At 34.3% G+C, this 23,057-nt stretch overlaps 1 protein-coding gene across 2 annotated transcripts in view; it reads right to left on the reverse strand.

Annotated features, from left to right (window-relative positions):
• LOC129758707 (proline dehydrogenase 1, mitochondrial) overlaps positions 1-23,057 on the reverse strand; it is a 73,634-nt gene that overhangs the window by 9,549 nt on the left and 41,028 nt on the right. For both annotated transcript variants that reach the window (XM_055756299.1, XM_055756298.1), the window contains exon 4: positions 16,346-16,533. In XM_055756299.1, coding sequence (XP_055612274.1) covers positions 16,346-16,533 — 188 coding nt within the window. The remainder of the gene's footprint in view (positions 1-16,345; positions 16,534-23,057) is intronic.

The following is a 23,057-nucleotide window of genomic DNA, read 5'->3' on the forward strand; positions in this document are numbered from 1 at the left end:
TTCTTTGTATGAGCCAAGAGAAGCACATCGAAACAAAGTCACTCAATTTCTTTCTTTTCAATTTCCCAAGAACATGGACCATTCTTAACACGAAAGTGTTCCGTCTAATTGATGAATTTGAGGGCAGTTTCGATTGGATTCAGGAAAAAAGGGGGAAAAAACAAATTTCAGCGATTCCATTTAGAGTAAGGTTACCAGAGTTTTGAATTTTTACCGCACGTATTCGGACCGGACAACTCCGAGCTATTTTAGTTAAAAACTGGGAAAAATCCGGGCATTTGATTTAAAATATTTCAAACCGAAATTTGGAAGAATTAGTCAAAACTCAGGAGTATTTCAAATTACGGGAAATTTTTGTAAAAAACCTGAAAAAATCCGGGGATTAGATTTCAAAATTTTCAAACAAATTCGGCAAATTTGGTCAAAACTCAGGAACTATTCGATAAAATTTTGAAACTTTTTTCATCATCAATACACATAGCAGATTTTAGGCTTTGAAACAACCATTCATAATTTTTTCGTTAAATTTGTTTTGAAGAATTCGTTTTTGGACGCAAAAATCAGAAATCACAATAACGAAATTCGAGTTTTTTTAGATTTTGTAAATAAAGAAAATAAATCCTGGCAAAATCTGGGCTGTTTTCAACGAAAATCGGGCAACTGAGTCGGACCTAATTTTATCGAATATCCTAGCAAGTCCGGGCTTTTTTCCAGGATTTTCATCCTTTAGGATGATTCATCCCTTTACTACAAGGCCGGGCGATCTGACAAGTTTGTACAAGAGGTTAAAACCTAGTGTTTTGAAAGAAATAATGTTTTTTTTTTAAACTGAAGTGTGACACACTCTTGGTTAATTTTTTGACATTAAATTACATCTGGCGGTAACACTATAGGGTTGGGAGTAAAAACTAAAATCCTTCAAAATCACAAAAATCATTGCTTGGTCTACCGATTTTACATGATGTGTAATGAATAAAGTTTTAGTTCTAAGGAGTGTATTCGAAAAAAGGCAATACTTTGTTTTTTTTAAGCGCTTTGGAATGCATGGAGGGAAATTGATGAAATTTTCAGTGAAGCTTCCTATGTAATGTGATGTGTACGTGCACAAAATTTGGTGACAATCTGTCAAGTGTTTTTTTAGATAGCGTCCAATACTGAAGTTCATTGACAAAATTTGTTGGGCAGAATCGAGAGAAATTCGAAAAAATTCCAGTGGGAGACCCAAAAACAACTGAAAATCAACTATTCGACCAAAATACACACGGTAAATTGTTTAAGAAGTCCTAGAGGATCCAATAGTGAGCTAAAATTTGAATACAAGTGAAGATGATTGATTACATGAAGTGAGGGGAATGTGAGAGGTTCTTTACGTGTAATTCGAAAATATGAATAGAGGAAGTGATAAAAAAGTCAAGTCGAAAGCTGCCCACCGGTAAAATCGTACGCAAAATATTTGCTTGTGAGGAAATATTTCGAAAAATTTAATAATGGACAGCAAACGAACTCTTTAGCGGTAACCTGACAGGATTCCAACCAGAAACTTTTCGTTGACAAGTCTCGCCTGTATTTTCCGAAGATAAACAAGGTGAAAAAATTGGCAAAGTTAATGTCTAGTACGAGGAGGCTTACGATCTGTGAAAACTACAAATTACTCAGTCTTTCATAACGATTGACACAATGAATGGCTAAAAATAGAAAGAAAACTGTCCTTCAAATGCAACCGTTTTCTCTGAAAAGCACTTCAATAGGTCCCGCGAAGTTTATACTCTGTTTGAGTTGGATCTGGAATCGTGCCATAATGCAAAAACGGTGGTGGAGTGATAAAAATCAAATATTTATGTTGTTTTTGTGCCGAAGGAGGACAATCGGCTAAATTTGTTATTACTTCGACCAAATTCCAACTTTTGAGTTATTTTGAAGAACAAGCTTCAGGAAACAGAAAACGGTATCAAAAATAGCCTTGATTTGGAAAATGGGTGGTATTATTGTAGATGGCGCACGTGTTGTCCAAAATTTAAGTCGAACACATTCTTCATTTCACGCTATCTCATAAACCACTTGACAGAACATCAAAATCATCAATTTCATCAATTTAAATTCATGCATTCAAATGTTATTCACAAAACAAAGTGTTGCATTTTTTACGAAAACACTCCATAGGCTAATCATAAAAATTATTGCCTTGATTTTTTTCGTGAGACTGAAACAAAAGGATCGAAATCTAGAAATGATGCAGCAGTTTCCACTGCTATCATCAAAGATAAATTAGAATGGAATCAGGATCCTCAATCAGAATCCGAATTCGGGATTCAGGGTCGGGTTTCGGGACCGAGCAGCGAGATCAAAAAGCGGGATCAGGATTATAGATTGAACAGGACCCAAGATCAGATTGAGGAATAGGATGAGAATCAAGGAACCAGAACTTGGTACAGAATCATGAACCGAATCGGATTTAGGATCTGTATTTGGATTCGAAATCACGGTCCAGGATCAAAATCCGATCAGGAACAGAAACCGGGATCAAAATTCCCGGTTAATAAGAATAAGAATTAGGATCCCAGATCTGGATCTATGATCAAGCTCCTCACAAAGGTCTAGGATCTATGATCAGGGTCGAGAATCAGTAAAACGATCAAAATCAGGATCAGAATCCAGGATCATGATCCAAAAACAAAATATCGAATCATTATCCAAGACAAGGATCCCTGAATTTCCGCAATAATGATTCAAGATCAAGATCCGGAATCATGATTCGGGATCGATATTAAGGATTGCTTAGGATGCGAGATCCAAAATTGAGGATCTGGAACTAGCATTAGGATAATGGAACTAGAATTAGGATAATGATTTGAGAGAATCATGACCAGATTCAAGTATGGGTTTCCATAATCTGAATCCAGAGTCTGGACCTTGTTTCGGATTAGGGTCGTTTGGGTTAAGGCTGGAATCAGAACTTAGATGATGTTTCGTAACAGTATCAGAATCAGGTTTCTGATCAGGATAAGGATTCGGAACCTAAGCCTGATGCCGTTTGTATTTTAACCTTCTCGGATTACTATTATGGCTCCCGGAGACCCGGATTACTATCATGGCTGTATCTTCAAAACTACTGAACCGATTTTCATAAATTATACCATTTTGGGGTAGCCTACAATTTTTTTTAAAATTTTTGTGGCGTCTGAAAATTGAACCAAAAGACAAAATGGCCTAAAAAAGATGGCGATTTCGAACAAAGATCGTGATCATCCCGTTTCGAATGATGACATTTCACTATGTCAGCTAAATTCAAGCTGATTTGAAGATTCATTCTAAGTAATAAAAGTTTTTGGTTTGGAAAAATGGAAAATCAATGACTTTCTTCTTGGAAATCATTTTTTTACTGACTTATAAGCTAATATTCATAAAACTGGGCTAATATACTACACGCAGAAAAAAGATTTTTTGTTTCAAAGGAAAGTGCCGCAAAAACAAAGGATTTTTTCCTTTGATTTGGGGATAAATAAAATTTCCTTTGGTTCAAGGACTTTTTCCTTTGTTTCAAAGAATTTTTCTTTTGAATAATCTTTGAATCAAAATCTTAATGCTTTGAAATAAAAAACAGATTCATTTGATGCAAAATTGTTTTCGTTTGCTCCAATGTAATTTAGATTTAGATTGAAAAGGATTGGTTTATTGAACCATTTTCCTTTTATTCCAATTGGAAGAAAATTTTTCTGTTGTTCCGAAGTTCCTATTAGGAATTTTGAATAATAAAATGAAACAATTTACATTTTAAATTCATTTTTATTCACAAACTTAACACAAACACTGGTTCACTATAATGGAATCAACCGGTCCTAAATTTTGGCCTGAAGGCATTCTTCTCGGGCTACTCAATGACTTCCAGAAGCAACTCCGGTTGCTAGCTTTAGTGGTCATCCAACTGGTGATTGCCGCTGAAGATCGGACCGAAGATAATCAGACCGCTGGATTTGGGGCGTAATCAGCCGTGGTCCTGTAACAATGCAAAAGTTTATAAAATCTTGAATATTCACTTTTTGACTAACGGATTAACATGCACTTACCATGGTATGCATTCCTCATCCTAAATCCTCCTAAATAGCTATCTCTGATTTACTAGTTTTGATTTTTAACACGACCGGCCAAACTTTATTTGAAATTCGGTACTTGCTCAATCCAAATTATCTTCTAAGTTTGAAGTTTTAACTTAAAGAACACAAAACATTTTTCTTTGGTTGAAAGAAAATTTACTTTGATTCAAAAGACATATGCAATTGAAAAAATGTCTTTTGAATCAAAGAAATTGTTTAAAATCAAAGTCCAAAATTATTCAGTTCAAAAAATTAATTCTTTCTTTCAAAAATTATTCATTTGAATCAGAACAAGAATTCATTGATTAAAAAAAAAACAAGAGTTTGATTCAAAAAACTGAATGTTTTGAATCAAAATCAGTTTTTTTTGGTTCAAAATCCAAGTTTTCTCCGCGTGTATTTATTCTGTAAAGACACCCAAGCACCCAAAAGTCGCATTCTTACTTATAAAGATGGAACTCCGAAGTTCACATTTGGCTGAACAAATGTTTTAAGGGAGCTTTAGGTGACTCTCGTCACGTAAAAGTTACTCAGGAACTTCTATCGCCATTTAAATGGTAAAAATATCGATAACGGAACTTCTAAGCGCGTTTAATGCAACTTCTTTTAAGAAGGTCGGTTGTGTTCGCTAAGCACTTTCTGTATGTATGTATGTATGTAGATAATCCACCATGGGTGCACGGATTCACCGCAGTTTCGCCAACGCATGCGTTATTTGCATTCTTTAGCTTAATAGTTCGGCATATCTTCAATGCAATGTAACACATACCCGACACCATGGCTTCGTGTGAACTGTTATGTAAGGAATGTTTTATATGTAAGTGATAGGTTTATTTTGTAAAACGAGGCAATCACTTTTCAGCCGTAAAAAAATCATAACGTTTTCAAGGTTATGAATCTATGACAGGTATCCCGCATCCGTGTACATACCTGCCCAGCTGGGAAATGATTGGTCGTTTTTAAATGATTATTTATTTTAAGAAATAAAAGGAATAGTTATGCAATAAAATTATCTTACCTTTTCGTCATAAACTTACCTTTAACCAAAGAAAACCTTTAATCTTACCTATAGCTCCATCCGACCTTTAATACATTTCATGAAAATAATAATGAACTTTATATACTATTACAAACCAAGCCAAACGGTTTTTTTTTTTTTTCCTGTTGGGGAGAGAGTCCACTGCGACCATTAAGTTGATCTATTGTGGTATTACCCCGCGTTACTATTTTTACTTTGCTATGCTACTTGACACCCCTGCACTATTGGTTGAAGCTGCAGTTGTTTACCGGTAGCACTACGAGCACACACATATCAAGGTAGGATCTCCAAGTGCAATCTAAGTTCCCTTGAAAAGATCCATCCACATGCATGTGCTGCATTATTGAGGCGTACAATTCCAAGGTATACACGGCTAGCATTTCACTAATGCTATAACCGCCAACCTTCATCATACTATGTGTGCCAGGTTATGTCACGACCGGGATTCGATCTCATGAACGTTGGCTTAGAAGACAAGTATGCTATCCACTAGGCCACGATCTGCTGGCGCCAAACGGTTTAAATGAAATATTTAATACTGCGTTACATGATATTTCGAGCACTACCTCATCCAACTCAAACGATTACGCTTGAAGATTTATAGAATAATCTGAACTCATAATTTCCAACGAACTATCATCACAGTCTGTGCTATCACCTAGCATGAAGAAACAATCGTACTCTGATGCCATGAATATTAGAGAAATTAATAAATAACGTTAAAAGGTCAAAACAAAATTAAACATTCATCTTTGCTTCTTACAGGAACCCGTGAAAAGTTACGTTTTACTGTTGTTGTTAAGAATTTCTGTTTTTTTTAGCAATTATGAAATATTTTCAACAGCAATTATTCAATCAGAACTGTAAATCACAAAAACGATAAAAAAAATTCAAGCCCATGCAATCCTGGTTTCCACCGAACAGAATGATAAAAAATAACTAAAATATAAATAATAAACAGTATGGAAACTTCTCGCCGGAATTTGGGGTGAGCTTTAACCGCGATATACAGCCGCTCCCACGCACCGCTTGCTTTGATCGAAAAACAAATGACGCGGCGGCTTGGATGGGAAACATGTTTGAACACGTCATCACGGTCACCGATTCTAGAACATTAAAATAATTGCAGCCCTCTTTTCGGACCAATTTGCGAAACACTTCTAGGTAACAATTTTCTTCGTTTTTCAAACATTTCTTTCTCAACAATTTCAACCGATTTATCCATCTTTTCGAACCCACTAATGATCGCAACCTTTTTTTTTTAACTTTTCCCGTATATGACCGAAAGAACGAACGCACACTGTTGTCTCCCATCAAATGCAACTAAACCATAAGCACAAAAATCACTTTTTTCAGCCAAAATCGTTGAAATTCTCAATTACACGGAATTCACTTTACTTTGCTTTTTCAGAAAACACAAATCCTCGCATCGGTCCTAACTTGTGAAACAAAAAAAAACTCACGACACGAAACAAGGCAAATACACGTCCGCTCCCGACGAGTGCCAAACTCGGAATGGTTGTGTTCGCTAAGCACTTTCTATTCTAAAAAACTTTAAAACAACCAGCTGTGGTCCAAAAACCAAATATTTTTATTATTTCATATGAGCTCTCAATCTATCTGAACTAATATCAATCAAGAGTTTTTCAATAAGACTTCAACAAAATGAGTTATCTTTTATGTTAAACACCCAATTCTAGGAACTTTTTTGGCTTTAAGGTCGTTTTCTGAAGACCATAAAAATCTAAACTCTAACGATTCTGTTTCAGAAAAAAATAGCTGATCCAACAAAAATCTGAAACGAGTAATCACTTTTCAGTTATCGGCTCTCGTAAATCGAAGATAATGTACCTATCAAAATCGGAAGATTTCCACGAGAAATCTTCCAGATATCATTTCTTTTACGTAAGATAAGTGTCAAGGAACGGACTCACCAAATAAGCTTTCGACATGGTAGTTGGTAAACCAGTTTCCCGTCAGCTCTTGGCCGGTTTCCGCTCGGTACAGCACACAACGGCCACAACAATCAATCTCTATCACTCGATAACACTTAACGAATAGGGACACTTACTGATATTCGATATTTTAATAGTTCCAACATTTCAAATCAATTTTACCACTTCAGCATAAAAAATCAACGCATCCGTTGTCAACCAATCATGGAATACTCCTCCCCAAATATATGAAATTATAGATTAAGTCTGAAAGCTAGCCAAAAATTGAACACTAAAATGTTTATCGGTTTTTTTTTTCAATCTTGAACACCTGCTAAGAAATTTATATTTTAAATTTAAATCTGGATTTACATAAAACCCAGTTACTAAGTATTTTTAAATTCATATTTCCACTCTGTGTCTTAAACCGTGATTTGTCATTTTTAATTTGAGCTATTTTGTTTTTCATGTACTGTTCTCTATAATTTCTTAATCTGATTTTTTGCATTTGAGGCTCTCAGAGCTATAGGGGTATAAAGCCATCGAAGTGCTTGAAAGTTTTCGTTTTGTCCGTTTCTATATATTATGTGTATAGCACCAAACCGAATAGCGACAGTAGGACTAGCGACGCTTTTTTACTAGCGGGATTCCTGTCATTCGCAGGTTTTTTTTTCCTTTTTCAGTCCAGTAGGCGATTTCGATGTAGTACTCGAACATTTTTAATGTTATTTACTGTACATTTTCCTTGGGCTATCAATCGCTTGCTTCAAGTCTCCTAGGAAACTCGCGCTGCGTCGTTATTATTTTCAACGTCGCGACGTATACGACGTGTCGCTAGTAGGCAAAGCTGCTATGATTATTAGCGCTCATATTTTGGTTTTTTTCTGCATGCATAATATTTTTTTCGAAAGTTGTTGTTTTCCTTGGAAAAAAATAGTATGCAAATTAAATAAAAAAAATTTGAACATACATGAGATGAACATTAAGATACCGAGAAAAGTTAGGTGTTATTAACTTAAATGATGATTTTTGCACTTATAACTATTTGGCTCCAAACGCCTTATTTGACTTCTTAATCAAATTACCAAAATTTGGATTTCAATACTTAATAACAACTTTAATATAAAAATGGGCTTGTGATACAGCCCAGCCAAGTCAGTTGCTTGCTGAGCCGATGTTCGCGAGTTGGAGCTCAAGAGTAAGAGCAAACATCGAATATAGAAAGCCACAAAGGTATAAAACGACTATAATTGAAACAAAAAAAAATATACAAAATTCTATAAAAAGAGTGATTGCTATTGCTGAACTCTACTTTGTTCTTTGGAATTACCACTGTCGTTGAAATTAGCTAAACTTATTCGAATTAGCAATAAGTAATATCACTCAAGATTACACCGTCATGTGAGACTTCAAAAATGTTGAATTCACAATGATCATCAGTGATTCCCGAATATAGCTTTTTCTTTTTGTATTTATAAAAAATTCTAAAATTTCGTTCCCGATTGGCAAGATAGCGGCAGCATGTCTAGGGAAAATTCTCGATCAAGTTCCTTCCCCATTGATAAGGGAAAACTTTCCCTCTCACTCAAAGCTCACAGTAACTCACCGTTAACAGGCACTCAGCCCAGCGAGTCACATGTTCGGCTTTTTTCTCACTCTCTATTTCAACTCACCCACACAATGGACTACCCTTCTCGGAGTGCCATTTTCCACCCACAAACCGCGAAACTAGTACCTACCCTCATTGAACACAATAAAGTAGCTCCCCCGTCGGTCGTTGGGAAAAACACAAATGCAATGTATTCGAAACCACCCACACATCGGGCGACAAAAATCGATTACAAACTAGTCGACGGCACAAATACAGCAACCAGGCACATTGCCGTTCTATCGAAGCCGGTTCCTTAATATGTAGAATGTCGGATTTTCTACCTAGATCAAACACCGTATACCAGTTGGTCCATAAAAAAATGTGACGTCAATGAGAGTCCGCAAACCGGGACGAGCCCCCAAAATATGTCTTACATAAACCGGCTGTGAGAGTAGGTGATGAATTAAATAAATACTGTGTAATTGCTGATCATTTGAAGTCAGCAGCATCCTTCTTCTGACTTTTTGATCGATCCAAAATCCGTCATCATTTAGTTTGAAGTCAATTTAGAAAAGCCCCTTCTTTTCGGGTGCACGTGTTGTGCATTCTTCCACGACTTAAATAAATTCGATGCACTAACGGGATAAGATTTTATTGCACCTATTTGTACCATATAGACACATAGCAAACAGCCGAGAACGACGAGTGGATTCGGGATGATTTTTTTTTTCTAAAATTTTTTACGCTTTAGTAAACACGTTACTTATATTTGCTACACAATCATGAGGGGAAGATAATTGTACAGATATTTGTGCAATGCACATGTTGCACAGATGAACTATAAATGAGGACGTTGTGGCAGTAAATCCGGTTTATGGACTAAATTTGGACAGTAAAAAATTCAAAAAATATTCACTCAAGTCAATTTTTTTGGTTCCCATTTTAATTTTTTTTAATTTTTTTACAAAAAATGGAAACGATTTAAAAACTTTCCTGTAAAAATTAAGTGTAAAATTTTCTTATCGAGAAAAATGTAGACCACTTTCCAGACAAAAGTGTGCTCGTGAGCACTTTTTACCGGGTCTTGGCATCCCAGAACGTCGAGCAGATAACCGGCAGCGCTCTCGGCTGTATTTTTTTCTAAAAATATTTATTTCGATCATAAATTCGCAAATATCAACAATCAGCAGTGGGGTAGGGTGGTATATCAACAATATACCTACTATTAATCGTGCATAAAAATGAAGTTAAGATGAACGATAGCTAATTCATTCAACTTCGATACAGTAGTTTTTAGATTTGATCCCTGTTCATTTTTTTCAATACTCGTCAAATATACGCTCGATTTTATCACGGTTATTGTTTCGATTCTATCACGCTTTTTTCATAAATCATTCAGAAACCATTTCCAGGACCAGGCTTCATTTTACTCATCTTGATCAAAAGGAGACAGTGAACTTTTTCGCTCCGCATAATTGTGAGTCATTAAAAATGAGCAATTTATCCTCTACTGCTGATAGAGCGGGGGGAAATTTTTTCTCTAACGAACTCTTCTACTGGCAGAGCACTGTTGGTGTGTGACTTTGAAAACACATAACCAGTGCTACGTGTGATCAGTGAAATGAATTGCGATCGTTGATTTCTCAGCCAGTTACTGAGAAGCTAATGAAAATTTCTCCTAGCGAGAATGAGATCGGGTGACTGCGTGATTGAAATGCTCTCCAATAAAATATGGGCTGCTTGATCGTTTTAAGTGTGAGAAAGCATATTTCTCCCAGGCGTTTGACAAGGAGATGATAAAAACAGAGCCAAAATCAAGAGATTCGAAGAAGCCTGTCCAGGACCTTAATATTCAATCAAAAGCGTAGAGCGGTGCATGGTATTTTTCATGGTTTTTGATATTGTATAATCATTCAATAATACGAAAATGTCATTGAACTACTTAATTTAGTTATACAGCCGTTCTAAGCTAGATTGTCCCATGTGGAAAAACGTGCAAACGAGAAAAACGCGATTGAAATATCAGCTATATTTCCATTTTTTCTCTCAAACTAAAAATTCACCGACAGTTTTTTCGTAGTGAACAGTTCAAGTTAATCATTTTACAATGTTTTCTGCCAAAAAAATCCTACAAAAAACAGCAAACTAGAGCCAAAAATGCTTCGTGTGACACTTTTGCGTAGAATCAGAACGCATGCCGATGCTAGTTCTACGAAAAACTGTCACACGGCTACAATTTCTCTATCATTTTAAAAGCTTGGGTAGTTTATTTCTTTCCCAAAAACTCATGCTAAACCGTAATTTGAGAAATACGTTCCTCTTTGTTTATGAAAATGTATAGTTGAGGTTGGATCCTGTAAGTAGTGCCTACCGAAAAGTGTTTAGGTAGTGAAAATTTCTCTGAATAAAACACTCAAGGCTTCTCGCTCTTCCTCTGCCCTCTATTTTAGTGTTCTTTCCAGTGAATAACATTAAATTCAACAGTTTGAACTCATCTTAAGACAATTTTTTGATAAAATTTGCATTTTTCATAGAACTTTATCTAGTGTGACATTCTTGCGTAGAACTATCAACATAGCGACTAACGTTATGATTTTTTTCCTTAAGTTTGCAGCTACGTGTTTTGGGAGTCTCAGCAGGCTTTGCTGAGAAGCGGTTGTGTTTTTTTCGTCTCCTCGCGTTCGTGCTACGATTTTCATTTTCGTTTCGGGTACCATGCCTAATTCATAGTGAAAAGTTAATTTATGTTTGAAAAAGTGATGACAATACAAATCAGTGATTAGCTAAATCTGAGAAAATAAGCTTTAAGATTTGTGAATCAATATGGTGGTGGAGCGAAGGGCTCTATCTTTAGTTTCAAACGAACTTATTATAATTTAACGCGAGTGAAATCCTATCTTTTCATTAAGCCCCGGCGGGTATGATTTGGTTTAAATTTTCAAACAAGCCGTCCACGATAAACTAACGAGAAGAATTTAGCAAAATGGGCTGGCAATAGAAAAATAATTTGTGTGTATACTGGAAACTTGGCCAAATAAAGTTTGGTGGTTTGGGTTATATGAAGAAATTTGACGTAGTGTACTGGTGATGCTGATGGTTTAAAATTAGAGTATTATTCGAAAATAAGTACTTTGGTGCATTTTCCAAAACATATTTAGTGAAAAATGTGAAAAGCGAAAATTTAGGAATTCCGAGAATCGAAACATGTTTGAAGGACGGGAACAGGGAGCGAGCGACTATTTGCTATTCAAGGAAACCCCGGTGAGCTTGTTCCTATATGTCATTTTTATACGTTTCTTTCTATCTCAATATAACTCGTGCAGAGAATATCTATTAATTTCATTAGTTCGTAATATTTCCAATAACTTCTTCAAATATGTAGGTTCAGATCAGAACCCGTCAAAGTGAAGATAGCCGTGATTAATTGTAGCAGCGGTTGTGTTAATGTTTGCTCTCTTTTTGGTCTGAATTGCATTTTGATCACAGCAAGCGTTGAAAACTTTAAGGGCTCCATACATCAGCAACCATTTGCACAAGTTGCATAAATCTATTCGGGCCGAAATTATTTTAAAATAACACTCTCTTTTGCCTCTCCTTTCTTCTCAAATTAGCTGTTTCCACTGCATTTTAGTGGTGGTACACCTATGTTATATTTGGTATTAAACATTCATTAAGTTATGGAAATTTTCCATGTGATTGGAAGTAACTTTTCGATAGCAGGGCAAATGCAGATTAATGCTTTTATCAGTGGATTTTATACAAGGCGTGACTAAAAAAATTTAAATCTTCGGCACAAAATAAGAACCAAATTAAGCAATCATTCTTAACGTGCTTAAATGAAAGCTTCAAACATTTTTGTCCTCGTTGGCATCCGACAAGAAATTTGGTTCTGTTGTGATTTCCCTACGTTTGTTTTTTAGGTTATAAACGTTGCCTGTTCTATCTTATTACGACTTATTTCTTTAGCCATTTCCTGATAGAGCTCTAGGGATGATTGGCTATGCCATTGCAGTTGAGTATTTTTCATGGTTTACATGTACCCCAGTGAGATGCAGATAAAGTTTCTCAAAACTTTAAACGCGCTTCCGGATTTCTCTTAAATTCCCAGCGGCTGCACTAAGATAATTATTCTTAATAATTCTTAACTCACGCAATAAGGTAATAAAGAGTTATTTTTATCTTTTATAAACAGTCGAGACATTCTTGGAGATTCAATTGTTATTTATTATATCTTAAGCAAGAAATTCACGTTAAAGATTGAAAGGTTCAAGGTAATATTATCGATTTATCTCATTTATAATGATTAAATGTTTGAAAAAAACCTTTCGAGCTATAAACAAACCTCGGAAGGTTTTATGTTCGATTAATGTTTTCCGTTTCTTTTTTATTTTCAAGAGCGAGTAAAGGCGCTTTATCCTTGGTCGATGACCAGAAATGATTGTGCACTGAAATCCAAAACAACAAAGAAAAATAATTCATAGTATTTCAAAATCCATTCATTGATCACATAATATTTTTCAAAATGAATTTATTCGTAAGTTTTGTGATTTCTGTGTACAAAATAAATCATTTCCAGCCGCAGGAGAAAGGTCCTTGTTGCTTCACATTACGCATGGATTTTTCATCAAGGAGCATTTTTCTTAGCATGCTTCCAACGATATTACCCATTTGAAACGTATGGCACTGGTGGTCCACGTTTCTTCATGTTCCTGTGTTCCAGATGTCTCTGCGTTCTCTGCTCCATGGTAGGCCCAACCATTTTATGTTTTTAATCATTTTAATGTTTTATGTTAAAATGATGAAAAGCATAAACAAAGACAAGAAGAATAATAACGTAATCTTATTATTCTTTGGGACTCAGACATAAGCTCTGGCTGTGGAAGTACGATTAGTGATTAAGTTTGCAGCTACGTGTTTTGAGCTGTTGCCATTATATTTTTGCCATAGCCATGATAAGCAAGACGAAGACAACTAGAAAGCTGTAAACTCCTACATACACGCAGAGAAAACTTGGATTTTGAAACAAAACAAAACTGACTTTGATTCAAAAAATTCATTTTTTCGATTCAATCTCCTGTTTTCTTTGAATCAATGAATTATGGTTTTGTTTCAAATAAATAATTGTTGAAAGAAAGAATTAATTTTTTGAATCGAATAATTTTGGACTTTGATTTTAAACAAATTCTTTGATTCAAAAGACATTTGTTCAATTGCATATTTATTTGGAAACAAAGTAAATTTTCTTTTAACCAAAGAAAAATGTATTCAATGCAAAGGAACAATTTCTTAAAATAAAAACTTCAAACTTAGAAGGTTTTTTGCATTGAGCAAGAAAAATTTAAAACGAAAAATCGGTTTGGCTGGTCGTGTGAAAATGTGGATCAGAGTTAGCTTAGTTAGGAGGATTCAGGATGAAGTATGGTAAGTTTATGTTAATTAACCCTCCAAAGCCGTTCGGGTCAATATGACCCGAAGCGCACATTTCAAACATCTTTATCATCATTCCAATATACTGATGAACTGATAATTTTGACAGACCAAGTATGTTCTATGAAAATAATGATCAAATCAACGCCAAAAAATTAAAATTTGAGTTTTGAAAATCGGTTCATTGGGAAATGAAATACAGCTAAGCAAAGCCAAAATTGGATGTCGTTCTTTTACAGTAAGATTTTTTTCTACCGGAAGATTAGTCATAGCGGTCTACACTTTCATTGGACCCCAATATATCTATACATTGTCGGATAGATGGATTCTTGACGATTTCAAACATTAAAAAAACAGTTAAATACAGAAAAGCTGTCAGAAGTTATGAGTATTTTAAAAATAAAATTGATTTTTCGGACTTTTTACTTTCTGGACCGGTTTCTGATAATGTGGTAATATTTATCAACTTTATTTTGGAATGTTGAGTAATAAGAATAAATTACCTAGACAATGAATATAATATCATCAAAATCGGTTAACATTTGCAGCCAGGAGAACGAAATCAAACTACAGTTCAAATTTCCCCGAAACGGATTTTTAGCGAACGGCTTTGGAAGGTTAAAGAATGAATGTTGAAGATTTTCAATAAGTGCTTGAAATTTTACAGGACCACGGCCGATAGATGGTTTTCCAAGTCCTTAAATACCTCAACCGAGGTGACACCGCTCCAAACCAGCGATCAGGTCCACTAAAATTTCAACCGGATGAATCGATTAAAGTGAACCAGTGTGTGACCCAGTGTTTCATTGATTTGTAAATGAAAATAAATTTTAAATTTAAAATCCTTTCTTTTTATTATTTCAAATTCCTAATAGGAATTTCAAAACAACAGAAAATAATGCTTCTAATTTGAATAAATAGAAAATGGTTCAATGAATAAATGCTTTTAAATCTAAATTAAATTACCTTGTGGCAAAAGAAAGCAACTTTGAATCAAAAGAAACTGTTTTTTGTATCAAAGTATCAATCTTTTGAATCAAAGATTTTTCAAAAGAAAAATTCTTTGAAACTAACGAAAATGCATTTGAAACAAAGAAATTTTTATTTATCCCAAAATCAAAGGAAAAAATCCTTTGTTTTCGTGGCACTTTCCTTTGAAATAAAAAATCTTTTCGCTGCGTGTAATTTAAACTGATTTGTATTTGTGCCTCTTTCATAGATTCTGAAAGAGACTTCGTCACAATATTTACCGCCTTTCCGTGGAAAATCGTTAAAAAACCGAATATAGCAAAGTGTAGTATTTAGTATTGAGTATATAGTTATGCTTCTTGAGTGTAATAAAAGAAAAAGTGCGGCAATTAGTCAAATAGCACGATATCAAGCGTTTACAAAAAGTATTTAATGAAAATTTATAAGCAATCTGGAATGATGTGGACTCCAAGGCTGACAATCTATAAAAAAATTGTGGATAGTTTAATTTCAGTCATTTGCTTAAAATGTTAACATCATTAACATTGTGGGCCGATTAACTGCTCATATTTTGAGTGTGTTCATTCGCAATGTTACGCTTTGTGACATATGGGGGTTTAGGTGGGGCCGAAGAAGTGCATTTTTGCGTTACGTAATTTATGAATGACGCCTTGTCATTGTAGAAGCTGGGTGAGTAATCCATACAGTGCCAGTAGCTATTTCCGACATGTGAATTCAAACACTTGTCGCTAAAGTATATTTCGCCAAATAAGTTTCATTTCTTCGTTGTTTGTTTCATACACAGTTTTTGGAAAATCGAACTATCCACTTTTGGTGCAAGTACTCTAAAAACATTCAAATGAACTGCCAAACCTCCCCAGTAGTCTTCTAGTAGTAGGTCAGACCATCCCGGAATATTTGTACGACTGCCAATTGAAACCGATTGTGCAACCCTGGTTTGGTGTCGTCGCCCGTCGGTTCCACTGCGCCATCAGGCGAGGTGCTTGCCCTTCCCGCTTGCCAGCCATGGCGTTGTTGCTTTACTTTACTTGTGGTTTGACCAATTTTATTAAATATTCATCCCCAGCCTGTGGATTTTGGCATGTTTCCTCTCGACAACGCCAAACGGCAACAACCAACGGCTGGTTTTGAGGTGCAAAATAGTTATTTTTATGCATTCTGTGTGACATATTTATCACGTGACACCTTTTGTTTTCATTCTCGCTCGTTATGTAATCGGCGCAGTTGCTGAGTGAAGCTGCAAAAGAAATCTACTAAAATGTGATATTCCTACCTTTGACCGCGTCCAAACACTCCAGGAACGTTTCCATGTTGCGCTCGCAGGTCGCCTCATTGAGATAGAAGTAGGTACGCGCACTTTGTACTTTGTAGCGCCGATCGGCGAACGTTTTGTCCACGCTGTACTGCGGCATCGAGGATTCCTCGCCCATTAGGTTCGTTCCGGTGGACGATGTAGAAGCCCTGTAGAAATTGGTGAATAAGCATCAATTAGAAAACTGGAAACTATTGGAAGTTGTTACTTTGTTCAAGTGCTTCCATAAAAAAAATGTTTCTTCTTGTACTTCTAATGAAGTTACGTGATCTTTAACTTTTCATTATCACTTTTTTATGAAAAAAAAATTTCCTAATGACTTCTAGCGTGTGAATTTTACAATCCTAGCTTAAAATCGATATAGGGGAGAGTGACAAGGGATTAAAACTTGATTACTCAACTATATATTGTAAATAGTTACTCAACTATATATTGTAAATAGAACATGTCACAAAGATTTAGAAAAAATGTGCCAATTCGGTAAAGCAGCTTTGTTGTTAATGTATTTTTTGAGTTATTGAACTTTTTTGATTTTTTTTTAAATTTTCATCAGTTTAAAACGTTTTCAAAATAAGAAAATCACAATAATAAAATGTCAAAATGTCAATTGTTGGATAGTTGTATTAACTTTATAGCACCATATTTTCAGAGCAATGGTTAACTCTCATTTTTATAAGGATCTAGTTAAACAAAATGTAACTGGGCAACTGTGTAAATGGGTTGAGATGATCCCAAGAGTTCACAAAGACAAATTTTTATACTTATTGGCTTTTCAGGCGTCAACAACTTTTAATTTTGAAATTTATAAATTACAAAAAATCAAATTTGAGCTCTATAAGTAAGCTCTTGTTCACCGAATGGATTAATCTTGTTATGTTTTTCTTTTCTTATTTAAGTATTGATATAAATTGTGTATTCTTTTTCCAGTCATTTTTTTAACTGCTAAATCTATTCTGGTTCAGCCATTTCTTAAAATTTACAATATTTGAAAAGCAAATTTGCTGTGTTTTTTAGTTTGTATATTTTTTATCTTCAATAGGCTCAGACGTCTTAAGACCTAGTAAGCTAAAATTTCTGCTCGAGTGATCATTAGAATCAGGAATGATGAAAAGTGTTTTCAGGTTTTCGGATGGCCCCCCTTTGAAGAGGGTCATCCATACAATACAAATACTGTTGAGCATTATGAAACTTCGGATTCAGATTAAAATTTGCATTGATTTCAATTTTGAGTCGGGGGTCTCCCAAAAGGGTCTTCCATATTGACTCCAGCTTGCCAGATTGCCCGGTTTTATCCGGGTTTGCTTGGATATTCAAAACAAAATTTGGAAAACGTCCGGTCGGGTCCGGTTGTCCGGATTTTATTGAAAAAAAAACCCATATTTTGCCCGTATTTACACACCACTAACTGATTCTACTAGCTGATCCTTGCTCGGGTTCACATAAAGTAAAATAAAAATGAGACGTTTCAATTTTCAAAATTTTGAAAGCTCATTATAAGAAATTTATTAGTATTTTTAAAGTTTTTATTGAGATTTACACTGTGTTTATCGTTTTCACTGCGTTTATTCGTTTCATTTCGTCTTCTACTTTTTTTATCTTCAAATAAGAATTTTTATTTATTTTTACTATCCCCCATCTTTTAAAAATCTCTTAATTTTCAACATGGTTCCCTGTACTATGGTATATTCAAGTTTTATTTATTTAGAAATTGCTCAATAGACTTCCGAATCTTGTTGAACCATATTATAGACTCACATTTCATGTTCTCAATTGTGTGTTTGCATTTTTCGCTTTTTTATTTAACACTGTTTTATGAGTACTTGTCTTAAATGTTGAAAGTTTCACTAATAGTTTATTGAATTTATCGAAAACATTTCATCTTAACCGAAGTTGCATTATAATATTATGAAAAATGTTTTTTTTAGTTTTATTTCAATGTTTCTATTCTTGGACACAATCAATCCATTAATTATTGTGAAGAGTGATAAATGTTCAAATTTTAAGATATCATTTGTTTGAATTCGCAGTACCAAACGTTTCTTCAATAAGCCTTCTCAAAATTGGATGGTAGAATTGAAAACATTGATAACGAAAAATAACTCATCTATATATATATAAAAAGCAATTTCTGTGGGTTTGTTTGTTTGTTTGTTTGTTTGTTTGTTTGTTTGTTTGTTTGTTTGTTTGTTTGTTTGTTTGTTTGTTTGTTTGTTTGTTTGTTTGTTTGTTTGTTTGTTTGTTTGTTTGTTTGTTTGTTTGTCCTCTATAGACTCAGCCGTCTTAAGAGCTAGAGGTCTTAAGGATCTTTCTAAGGATACAAACTTCATTTTTATCCCACTTCTATTGACATTTACACTATGAAGATCAAAATTAGCCACTTTGAGTTGTATATTGTTTGAAGGACGATACTTTTAAGATCGCAAAACTGTAAAATATGTAACCTAGCTCGTCCGAACTCAGGAGATATAACCAGTTCAAAATGACTATTTTTGTTAAGTACTTTTAAGATATCTCGTTTAAACTTCAAAATGTTTAAACAGTGTATTCAGCAAAAGTGTACAACTTTTTTGTCTTCAAAACTCACTAGAACATATTTTATATGAAAAATCACGCGCAAAAAAGTTATGTTGAAAAAATTGAAAATTGATGTTATTTTTCTAAAAATTATCATAACTTTGAAACGATTAATGTTACAGCTATGACTTCTTTAGCAAAGTTGCTAGAATTGGTACAAGCTAAAAACTTTTCTCAGACAATATAGCTCTAAAATGGATATTAAAAAAGTTAGTTTTTCCAACTCACTACTAGGTGGATTAATCAATTTTTCAAAAAACTTATTTTTTAGCCCTTGTAATGTTGGTCGTTTGTCTCCAAGACACTATAGGTCTAAACGCATAGTTTCGGCGGAAAATAGTTTTGATCGCCTTTTTCATCTTTTACCCCTGTGTGTGGCGGATGAGTTGTTTTAGTTAAACTCAAGTTAGTTAAACTTAGTAAAAAAGCTATTGTTTCCATCTTTTGCATGTTTTTCTTGTTAGACACTGGAAATTTCTAGGTTCGTTACAAAATTTATCAAAGCTCTATCATACATAAACGAAGATTATACACAGCTTGTAATCAACACGGAGAAACAATTGCAAAAATTTCTTAATACAGGATACCTTACTAGGTACTTTAAATTTAAAAAGCTAATACATCTAAGTCGATGGAGATCAACATAGGAAATCCCTCCAGTCCGGTCCGGTCACGCCAGATCTCTCTACGAACGAATCTGAATCTTCATCCGCGCTTGGTGGCCTGGCAACTGGATCTCGAATGAGGAACTACATCGCCGGTGTCATCAAAAGGCGCTTGAAATCGAGATTCGGGAACGTAAGTGGAGATGGATTGGGCACACGCTGCTAAACGATGACTTTCAAACGTCAAATTTGTCTCATCAATCTACCGACCAGTGCGAAGGTTCAAAATATACTTTCTTATTAAGTGATTTTCAAAAAAAAACTTTTTTATGTTGAAAAGCACTTGTTGTACATTAAACGATTATCTAATTAGGCTTTGTTTTGTTCTGGCAAATTCTTGTAGGCTTAGACGTATAAATTCACTCAAAACTCGTTGAATTTTTTGAAGCTGATAAATAATAATTGTCTGATTCATGGTTGTTCTAAAAATAGCATAAATAACAGAATTAGACAGTCCAAAATTTATGTTCACGACTGAGTTGACAGATTAGAATTGGATAATCTGTTCTATTTCGATGATTATTTTTGAATTTGCTGCAATAAGCTCAGAAGACATAAATTTAGCATCTACCTGACCTGAGTTACATAACTCGTTACACGAAACTAATAATCTAAAGTTTGAAATTTAAACGATTAAAAATCTTTTCAAAAATTGCTGGATTTTTGCCGAACTGTAAAAAAAACGATACAGAAAACGATACAGCAAATTCCAGTCTTCCTCCCCTAGATTCACACTAGTAGCTATCCTGACTTACGCCTTAACTTAAACAAAAATCCATCAATTACTATTGTGTGTGTCTTATATTAAATGGGCAATGCTGAATGAATCGGTGCCATTAAAGATTTTCGTGCCGAGTCATTAAAAATGGGAAATTAAATCAGATTTCTCAAATATTTTTTCATCATTGTAACTGCCCCTACTTTCATAACGGTCCCATATGCAAAAACAAACAAGCAAGAAAATAAGATTTTTCTGTTTTGAAATATAATTTTAAATTATGAGCACAACTTTCAGCATAAACGGAAATCGTTTGATGGAATGTGTTCTAGATTGTCATAATAAATAGTAAGACCTTTTTTTAAAATTGAAACATTGGAGAGGTCGGGAGCACCATTTTCATCGTTATGGGACTGTTATGCGAGCATATTTGAAACCTTTTTCAAATATACTCACATAACAGTCCCATACAGAATTTGTTTTTCTCACCGAGCTACTTTCTAAGACTCAAATTTGAACTTCTAAATGCTATTTTCAGAAAAAGAAACATACTTTTGAAAAAATATCGTGAATTCCACATTGTAAGTTGAATCTTGATGTTTTATTGCATCTGATAGTTTTTCGCCCAGGAAGACATTCCTTCCTTCTTACTGACCCGCTTTCGAAAACTAGTGTTCATAATTCGACACCAAACGTGTAAAATCTTTTTTAAATGATTCAAAGCAATAAATCAAAGACTATTTCGCCAAAAGTAGCATTTAAAAGTAACCAAATGCGTGGTATTTCACATATAGGACTGGAGGGTATATTCCATATGGGACAGCCACAAGTTGATATTTTTTTCGAAATTTCTAGAACAAAATATCTTTTTTATTGTTTTATATTGAAGCGCTATGTTCAAAATGACGAACTGTCAGGTTAGATGAAAAATGACGAAAATTCATATGGGACTGTTATGCGAGTAGGGGCAGTGTACGTCAACTAAAGAAAAAAGTAATAAAAAGTTATTCGGACGGCAACCCTGAACAACACTTTTTGTGATTGTCCAACAGAGGTACTAGGTCTAAAGTCTAATCGAAACGAGTCGAAACAAGTAGAAATGGATTGACAGTTGATCATCCGTCTCTTTCCAATTGACTTCGACCGATTTCTACCAAGTCGAAACTAATCCTGCTGTCGAGCTGGATTGGTTTCAACTTGCTCCAATGAACAACGACCTAACTAGTTTCGACCAAAACATTGGCTCGTTGAACATCTACCAGTTAACAGAAACCAGTTGAAACCGATTTTTACTAACGATTGAACGAAGCTATTGTCAATAACAGGATTTGATTTATTTTTCAAGACATCACTAGATTGCATAAATCAAAGCATAAACAGGCATCAAAAGAAAACATCTTCTTGGCTGGACTGCAATTCATATCGAAAAACACCATTTAGTTACCATCGGTTACATGGGTTCAACTATTTTATAGCAAATTTTCTCGATGTTCTCATAAGTTTACTACAAATTCGATCCTTTTTGAGATTTTTTTTTTTGAAAATCAGGACAATTCGGAACAAGCTTTAAAAAAAACACAGTGTAATACTTCCATTTCTGTCGCCAGATAGCGTTTTTCGTGTCTCCCGTTTTCTCATATTTAGTGGTGTATGTCGGTTAAAGCTAGGTCAGGCAAATAGAAATTCTTTTTGGCATTTTTTTTTTTACTTTTCGTCAGGAAATGAGCACTTTTTGAAAAGATTTGTAATCGTTTATGATAAATACTCGTGTCGGAACCAAACAAAATCAACAATGCTATTGTTTCATGGATGAGGCATGTTCAGTTTGGTGAAACTTGTAAGCTTATTCAGTGCAAAACTCTCTCAAAGACTCAAAAAAAGTTTTAAGAATAATCATTCTAATGAAACAAAATTTGATACCTGCTCACTGGTCGGTGATTTAATCAGATCAATTTGACATTTGAGCGCTTTTTTTCTGTTTTCCACCCCTGGGGTTAAAGTATAGCTGCTATTATTTTCGGGTCTGTCCTATTTAAAATCGATTTTGTATGGGAGCCCCTTTTACACCCCCTACTTCCCTCTCTTTTAAAGATCTTACAATAAAATAAATTATTCCGCTATATCAAAAGTGTTTCAAAGATGAAGCAGATCAAGGTAGAATTTCCACAGTGTTGTTGTATGAGACACAACCATTTTGGAAATAGAAGTCGTCTTTCGAAACAATTAATGAACATGTTTTTTTTAATAGAATTTGTTAAAATTTCACTTCACTCTTTTTTAAATGCAACGAATCTTAATCGTAATGTTCAATTTTATGTCTTCAAATTTTATGAAAATCACTTAAAAATTGTTCAAGTTGTGTAGTATTTTACATCTATTTTATTTTTAATTAAGAAGTTAACAATTTTTTTTTTATATTTCATTTGAAAGCTGATTAACTTTCGATGAGATTTTATGTGCTATTGTATGATTTCCGTTGAAAATTACAAAGTAATGTGCATTCGGAATATAGTTGTTTCATCTAAAAACATAACTTCAAATATCTTGGAAATTCAAAAGTTTAAAATCTGCAATCATGTGTGTATCATGTGTGTCATTAAAAAAAAATCCTCAACTCGAAAGTGAAGAGAAACATTTTGATATAAAAAATCATCTCGCTTTGGTTTGGTGTGTTAAAACTTGGTTTGTAGACTATTTCAAAGATACGTTTGCAGTG

This window comes from Uranotaenia lowii, chromosome 3, assembly GCF_029784155.1.
Source record: "Uranotaenia lowii strain MFRU-FL chromosome 3, ASM2978415v1, whole genome shotgun sequence".
In the NCBI taxonomy this organism is placed as follows: domain Eukaryota; kingdom Metazoa; phylum Arthropoda; class Insecta; order Diptera; family Culicidae; genus Uranotaenia; species Uranotaenia lowii.